Here is an 8,303-nt window from a genome sequence, read left to right on the forward strand (position 1 = left end):
GGGAGGAGTCCCAACAAGATGTGAAGCAACAGCAGACATCTGGACTTGTGAAATAATGGCGTATAAATAAGATTTGGGCTGGACCGGAGCCAGAGGGGTGGGGCGCAGTCGATGGAACCAGCCAGGCTGTCACACCGAGTGCACGGCGGAGCTGATCAAATTCCTCAAACCCACAGCCATGTTCAAATTCATTTTAAAATAGCCGGATCCAGAACATGCACTTTTACGACGCATACAACGCATGCTCTTTGCTTTACACGGTAATGGAAACAGCTCTACTTGGTTTTCTTGGAAAACTGCAGCAAGAACGTTTTTGTCGTGAAGTCGACACTGCCGCCTGCAGGATTTTACAGGCTACTGCAAGTGGCGCAATTTTCATCCTGCAAACAGGCAAATTGGGCAGTTTGAAGAAGAAAACGTCATGCGTAGCCAATTAAAACCAATTATCCGAGCAACGTCTATTGTCACTGGGCAAGTCGTTTGCGTTTCACTGTGGCCACTCATGTGTCTCTGTGGTTTGGAGACACATGAGTGACTGAGCCACTGGATGTTCAACAGGGTGGACCGCATATTTACGCCTTTTTACACCATTACAATTATTAATATTATACTTCACTGCAAATCCGAGACGCACAACGTCATGTTTAAATCAGGGTGGTATGAACCAGAAGACCCAGGTTCAAATCCAACTTACTACCATTGTGTCCCTGAGCAAGACACTTAACCCTAAGTGTCTCCAGGGGGGGGACTGTCCCTGTAACTACTGATTGTTAGTCGCTCTGGATAAATGTAAATCAATAAAACGCATAGAATAGTAATTCACAAACAATTGATCCAAACCAATGCAAATAGGCACATGTTATTGTTTTTCCTCCATTTTAAAATTTCAGCGTATTCATATTTAACCACTCGCGGTCAGGCGACCTGGTTCCCGCGATGCGCCGCCAGATCATTTGCGCAGCGTTGCCGCAGGTCGTGTAGGGGAGAGACACGGCCAGGCCCTTCCGAACGCGCCCCGCGTTTGCGCCCGCCCACCCGAGTGGCAGGCCGACGGGCCAATCAGCGGCCGCGTCTGCCGTGACGCGCAGGCGCGCTGCGCCGTGTGTATTTATAGAGCCTATTTAAAGCGCGCCGCGACTGGAGCGGAGTTCCTCCGCCGGGTCCCCGGCCGCGCATCTCTCGCCCTCGAAATACGTATATATGTTATATATATTTATATATGTATACACGTTTTTTACGTTTACGCAAGGCACGATAATAAGACCGGGGCTGCCGCCCGTGTAAGAGAATGATGGATTTTACGCACGGCCCGTTTTCTTTTTCTGCCTGTAAATGAAGTAAGAAAGGAAACTTTTTCTTTTTTGGCCCGCGCAACGACGCCAGGGGAAGTTGGCGATGCCGCGTGTGGCGTGAGGGTCGCTGTTTTTCGGGATCATATGGGAAGTTCTGGGAAGAACCGGCTTCCTGCCCGCACATTCCTCGGTAAGTCGTCTCCCCGCGGACGCTCCTCTGATCTCCTGCTCTGTTACTTTGTGTCCGATCTTGAGTCCGATCAAGACTTATCACTTACGATTGCGTGCAAAAGTCGTTTTTTACCCGTCGTTGGTTATAATAACACCGTTTCAAATGCTCAGAGTTAATTACATTGAGGAACACAAAAAGGAAAGTAAAGGCCTGAGATTTGTTTGGATCATTCTGCTGAATTTAAAGTGATTGGCTGCGACTGTATGAGAAGAAATCGTCAGATGGAACCGAGCTTGTGAATGAGGCAGAAAGTGGAAGGAAAATGATTTTTTTTCGTGTTCTTTTCCTGCTCTGCTGTGTGTGTGTGTATGTGTGTGTGTGTGTGTGTGTGTGTGCGCGGTGCTTCTTCCCTCCTCATCAGGTGCAGAATGACTGAGTATAAACTGGTGGTGGTGGGGGCTGGTGGTGTGGGGAAGAGCGCTCTGACCATCCAGCTGATCCAGAACCACTTTGTCGATGAATACGACCCGACTATTGAGGTACTTTAATCACCCACCTGATTTCCACACCGCTGTATATAAGGCCGAGCTTGGGGCATGTTGCGTTGGCGTAACAGTTTCTGACATCCAGGAGATGAGGGTTTAAAAAGCTCTTGTACCCCCTACTTCCAGATTCTGGATTATTTAACCCCCCTCCTGTCAATACGTGACACGCCCAGGTGTAGCGCAGTGCCCATCTCCTCCCTTTCACTCCTAATACCCCTAGTACACAAATGTAACCACGCCCACTACAGACACCGAAACGCAGGTTATCAGACGCTTTAATTCCAGTGAAGGTGACCACGCCCACTACCGACACCGAAACACAGGTTATCAGGCGCTTTAATTCCAGTGAATGTGACCACGCCCACTACTGACACCAACATGCAGGTTATCAGGCGCTTTATTCCAGTGAAGGTGACCACGCCCACTACCGACACCGAAACACAGGTTATCAGGCGCTTTAATTCCAGTGAATGTGACCACGCCCACTACTGACACCAACATGCAGGTTATCAGGCGCTTTATTCCAGTGAAGGTGACCACGCCCACTACCGACACCGAAACACAGGTTATCAGGTGCTTTAATTCCAGTGAATGTGACCACGCCCACTACTGACACCAACATGCAGGTTATCAGGCGCTTTTTTCCAGTGAAGGTGACCACGCCCACTACCAACACCAACATGCAGGTTATCAGGCGCTTTAATTCCAGCAAACGTGACCACGCCCACTACCAACACCAACATGCAGGTTATCAGGCGCTTTATTCCAGTGAAGGTGACCACGCCCACTACCGACACCGAAACACAGGTTATCAGGCGCTTTAATTCCAGTGAATGTGACCACGCCCACTACTGACACCAACATGCAGGTTATCAGGCGCTTTATTCCAGTGAAGGTGACCACGCCCACTACCGACACCGAAACACAGGTTATCAGGCGCTTTAATTCCAGTGAATGTGACCACGCCCACTACTGGCACCAACATGCAGGTTATCAGGCGCTTTATTCCAGTGAAGGTGACCACGCCCACTACCGACACCGAAACACAGGTTATCAGGCGCTTTTATTCCAGTGAATGTGACCACGCCCACTACTGACACCAACATGCAGGTTATCAGGCGCTTTAATTCCAGTGAACGTGACCACGCCCACTACCAACACCAACATCCAGGTTTTCAGGCGCTTTATTTCCAGTGAAGGTGACCGCGCCCACTACCAACACCGAATCACAGGTTATCAGGCGCTTTAATTCCAGTGAAGGTGACCACGCCCACTACCAACACCGAAACACAGGTTATCAGGCGCTTTAATTCCAGTGAAGGAGACCACGCCCACTACTGACACCAACATGCAGGTTATCAGGCGCTTTAATTCCAGTGAACATGACCACGCCCACTACTGACACCAACATGCAGGTTATCAGGCGCTTTAATTCCAGTCAACGTGACCACGCCCACTACCAACACCAACATGCAGGTTATCAGGCGCTTTAATTCCAGTGAACATGACCACGCCCACTACTGACACCAACATGCAGGTTATCAGACGCTTTAATTCCAGTGAACGTGACCATGCCCACTACCAACACCAACATGCAGGTTATCAGGCACTTTAATTCCAGTCAACGTGACCACGCCCACTACCAACACCAACATGCAGGTTATCAGGCACTTTAATTCCAGTCAACGTGACCACGCCCACTACCAACACCAACATGCAGGTTATCAGGCGCTTTAATTCCAGTGAAGGTGACCACGCCCACTACCAACACCAACATGCAGGTTATCAGGTGCTTTAATTCCAGTGACAAGACCACGTCCACTACTGACACCAACATGCAGGTTATCAGGCGCTTTATTCCAATGAAGGTGACCGCGCCCACTACCAACACCGAAACACAGGTTATCAGGCGCTTTAATTCCAGTGAACGTGACCACGCCCACTACTGACACCAACATGCAGGTTATCAGACGCTTTAATTCCAGTCAACGTGACCACGCCCACTACCAACACCAACATGCAGGTTATCAGGCGCTTTAATTCCAGTGAAGGTGACCACGCCCACTACCAACACCAACATGCAGGTTATCAGGCGCTTTAATTCCAGTGAAAGTGACCACGCCCACTATCTACACCAACATGCAGGTTATCAGGCGCTTTAATTCCAGTGAAGGTGACCACGCCCACTACCAACACCAACATGCAGGTTATCAGGAGCTTTAATTCCAGTGAACGTGACCACGCCCACTACCAACACCAACATGCAGGTTATCAGGCGCTTTAATTCCAGTGAACGTGACCACGCCAACTACCAACACCAACATGCAGGTTATCAGACGCTTTAATTCCAGTGAAAGTGACCACGCCCACTATCTACACCAACATGCAGGTTATCAGGCGCTTTAATTCCAGTGAAGGTGACCACGCCCACTACCAACACCAACATGCAGGTTATCAGGCGCTTTAATTCCAGTGAACGTGACCACGCCCACTACCAACACCAACATGCAGGTTATCAGGCGCTTTAATTCCAGTGAACGTGACCACGCCAACTACCAACACCAACATGCAGGTTATCAGGCGCTTTAATTCCAGTGAAAGTGACCACGCCCACTATCTACACCAACATGCAGGTTATCAGGCGCTTTAATTCCAGTGAAGGTGACCACGCCCACTACCAACACCAACATGCAGGTTATCAGGAGCTTTAATTCCAGTGAACGTGACCACGCCCACTACCAACACCAACATGCAGGTTATCAGGCGCTTTAATTCCAGTGAACGTGACCACGCCAACTACCAACACCAACATCCAGGTTTTCAGGCGCTTTATTTCCAGTGAAGGTGACCGCGCCCCCTAACAACACCGAAACACAGGTTATCAGGCGCTTTAATTCCAGTGAAGGTGACCGCGCCCACTACCAACACCGAAACACAGGTTATCAGGCGCTTTAACTCCAGTGACAAGACCACGTCCACTACTGACACCAACATGCAGGTTATCAGGCGCTTTATTCCAATGAAGGTGACCGCGCCCACTACCAACACCGAAACACAGGTTATCAGGCGCTTTAATTCCAGTGAACGTGACCACGCCCACTACTGACACCAACATGCAGGTTATCAGACGCTTTAATTCCAGTGAACGTGACCATGCCCACTACCAACACCAACATGCAGGTTATCAGGCACTTTAATTCCAGTCAACGTGACCACGCCCACTACCAACACCAACATGCAGGTTATCAGGCGCTTTAATTCCAGTGAAGGTGACCACGCCCACTACCAACACCAACATGCAGGTTATCAGGCGCTTTAATTCCAGTGAAAGTGACCACGCCCACTATCTACACCAACATGCAGGTTATCAGGCGCTTTAATTCCAGTGAAGGTGACCACGCCCACTACCAACACCAACATGCAGGTTATCAGGCGCTTTAATTCCAGTGAACGTGACCACGCCCACTACCAACACCAACATGCAGGTTATCAGGCGCTTTAATTCCAGTGAAAGTGACCACGCCCATTACCAACATCACTACCGTTCTCCGCTGCAGGACTCGTACAGGAAGCAGGTGGTCATCGATGGGGAGACGTGCCTTCTGGACATCCTGGACACAGCAGGGCAGGAGGAGTACAGCGCCATGAGGGACCAGTACATGAGGACGGGGGAGGGCTTCCTCTGCGTCTTTGCCATCAACAACAGCAAGTCCTTTGAGGACATTCATCACTACAGGTGAGTGAAGGGGACTATTGCAGTGCTTAGTTCTTAGTTTAGTTTCCACAAGTTAAGGTTTCATGCTTCAGCTTCCTCCACCTTCCACATTGGTGTAGTTATAGGAGTTGAGAGTCTACGTTGTGCCTGTTTATATGTTCTTGGCTGGCTGATAAACCGCGAACGCCATCATTTTCCCTCTTGCAAACTGGAACCTTTGCCCTTCAGGGAACAGATCAAGCGGGTGAAGGACTCTGAGGACGTCCCCATGGTGCTGGTGGGCAACAAATGTGACCTGCCATCCCGGACTGTGGACTCCAAGCAGGCCTTTGATCTGGCGTGGAGCTACAGGATCCCTTTCCTCGAAACGTCGGCAAAAACGAGACAGGTAGAGCGATAGCAGGTCTGTCTGAAGGAACTTCTGAACTTCCTTCATATATTTTTTGTCCATTTTACTCTGAATATGCGTTCTGTGTGTTGTCAGGGGGTTGACGACGCCTTCTACACACTAGTACGAGAAATCCGAAAGCACAAGGAGAAAATGAGCAAAGAGGGCAAGAAGAAGAAGAAATCAAAGACTAAGTGTAGCATCATGTGAAGAGATGCTTTCAAACGGACCGCCGACGCACTCGCACGGGGGACTGGCCAACAGTTCGGTTCTTTCCTGGGACAGCGTTTCGAGCAGAAAGAGATGATGTGGGGGGGGGGGCATGATCTTATACCCTCGAAACAAATTCTCCAGGCATGTTTGCGCACGTTTAGGGTGAGCAGTTCAGGTTTTACCAACTAGTCAAAAATTGGTCGCGTTTCCATTAACCCTGAAATTGAAAACTCAATGCATAATGTTTTTTTTTTTGCCCTCACATTCGGTGGGTTCACGTGACACTTCCCTCCAGAGGCGAGAACCCATTCATAGTGGCTCGTAGACGTGACATTCCTCCACCTTATTGACATTTAGAAAATGTCGCTAGTAGTTACGAGCAGCTGTGTAGAGCCAAGGCTTCCATTGGTCCGCCATCCTTGACTGAGAGACTCGTGCAGGACTAGGAGGAGGCTGGCCAATCGGCGTCCTCCCTCACATGGACGACCTGATCACCCATCACTAAAAGAAAAGAGAAAAACAAACCCTCATTGTAATTTCTCTCCACAAAATGTTTCTGTTTGCACGTGTCACACCTGCCAGGGCACCCAGATGAGCAGGCAGGTGGAGCTTTAGCTTTCTTTAGATAATTTATTGTGATTTTTTGTTTTCCTTTTGTAAGTCAATTTATCATGCGTAGCTGTCTTAACACTTAACACTAACAGTGTATGGGTCTTCCTTCTGCGTGGAGCGAGCAGCATTTATTTTGTGGCCCCCCCCCATTCACACCTTTAAAAAATAAAAAAAAAACAAAAAATCCCAGTAATAAGTACAGTTCCATCTCTTGAATGCAACACTGTGTGTTTAACTGCTTCTAGCACAATTTGATATATTATTGGGTAGGAAATGCAACTGGGTAATTATAAAAGCTTTTGTGGTTTTGAAAAGTAATTTAATTGCTAAATATCCATCCAAATTAAAAATATAATGACTGCCTGTTGTGTGAAAATGTAAGTATTCCTTATTGCTGTGTACTAACACTTTGTGTTATAAAACGTTCGCATGTTGGTGCAAAAGGCATTTTTATGATCAGGCTGACTTCACATGTACCTTCTTCAGGAGTTATAAAAAGTTTATCCCCGGAGTAGTCATTCATGGAGCGACCCGAGTTTACAGTTTTACTTTCTAGTGCCAATATTCAACCTGTGAAGACTCCACAGAGGTCTCTGGTTGTATTTCCACCGCACAGACACATCACTTCTGGTGCGTTAACCAAATGGTGATGTGGAGATTGCCTGGAACAAATGATCTGGCTTCAGTCGTTTAGCTGCATGTTCTGAGTGCCTGGACTGTTGGTGGAGATGCCCTGGCTGACCCTGCGTGCATTTTCACCTTCAATAAACTGATATGGTCGCCTTGCGCAACATGGTGCAACTGGGCCTTTGGAAGTGAAAATCGGCGTATTGGTGAATTGTATTTGGTGTTGTTGTGTTGAAAAGTGGTGTTTTTTTTTATATTCACACAATGAACTGTGGTAACCCCCCCCCCCCCCCCCCAAACACACACACACACAAAATTGCTCTGCTGTTTATGTTTGTTGCACTTAATAAATATACACGCATGTGTAATATCACATGTATTATTACATCAGTGTCATTACTGTGGGTTTTCACAAATACGTGTTTAAATAAAAGACACTGTTAGTTGTTATTATTATAGGCGACCTAACATCACATAATCGTAAAAACAACCGTAAATAAAGCTCATTGTGATGTCAATTTTCAACCCCAATGCTAAACCTGTTTAAAAAATAAAATGTATTTTTTTCGTATTTAAATTGAACGTATTTAAGGAACTCTTGTTTATTGTGAGCTTTTGCTTCGTATAAAACCTATAGTGTAAAGGCATGGGAACTTGTTTTAAAATCTTACATAACCGCAGAAGCCGCGCCACAGAACCCCATTGTTCGAGTTTCCGGTGCCGCGGAGGGCCGCGCCGA

General features: G+C 47.8%; 1 protein-coding gene across 2 annotated transcripts; it reads left to right on the forward strand.

Moving 5' to 3' along the window:
* Positions 1-1,150: 1,150 nt before the first annotated feature.
* On the forward strand, positions 1,151-7,949 carry LOC114764386 (GTPase HRas-like). 2 transcript variants are annotated; one of them, XM_028953995.1, is made up of 5 exons: positions 1,151-1,482; positions 1,886-2,003; positions 5,567-5,745; positions 5,953-6,127; positions 6,209-7,949. In XM_028953995.1, the coding sequence occupies exons 2-4, from the start codon at positions 1,893-1,895 to the stop codon at positions 6,122-6,124; spliced, it is 462 nt and encodes a 153-aa protein (XP_028809828.1). In that variant the 5' UTR covers positions 1,151-1,482; positions 1,886-1,892; the 3' UTR covers positions 6,125-6,127; positions 6,209-7,949. The 2 variants fall into 2 exon arrangements, with proteins under 2 accessions (XP_028809828.1, XP_028809827.1); XM_028953994.1 differs by having other exon boundaries at positions 5,953-6,112.
* Positions 7,950-8,303: the final 354 nt, after the last annotated feature.

The sequence above is a fragment of the Denticeps clupeoides genome, chromosome 15 (assembly GCF_900700375.1).
Source record: "Denticeps clupeoides chromosome 15, fDenClu1.1, whole genome shotgun sequence".
NCBI lineage: Eukaryota > Metazoa > Chordata > Actinopteri > Clupeiformes > Denticipitidae > Denticeps > Denticeps clupeoides.

Bases quoted from the DNA above. Each gene is read 5' to 3' on its own strand.
- LOC114764386 (XM_028953994.1), top strand. From the start codon at position 1,893: ATGACTGAGTATAAACTGGTGGTGGTGGGGGCTGGTGGTGTGGGGAAG. The intron at 2,004-5,566 runs GTACTTTAATCA...TCTCCGCTGCAG, and splicing joins AATACGACCCGACTATTGAG to GACTCGTACAGGAAGCAGGT. The intron at 6,113-6,208 runs GTAGAGCGATAG...GTGTGTTGTCAG, and splicing joins CGTCGGCAAAAACGAGACAG to GGGGTTGACGACGCCTTCTA.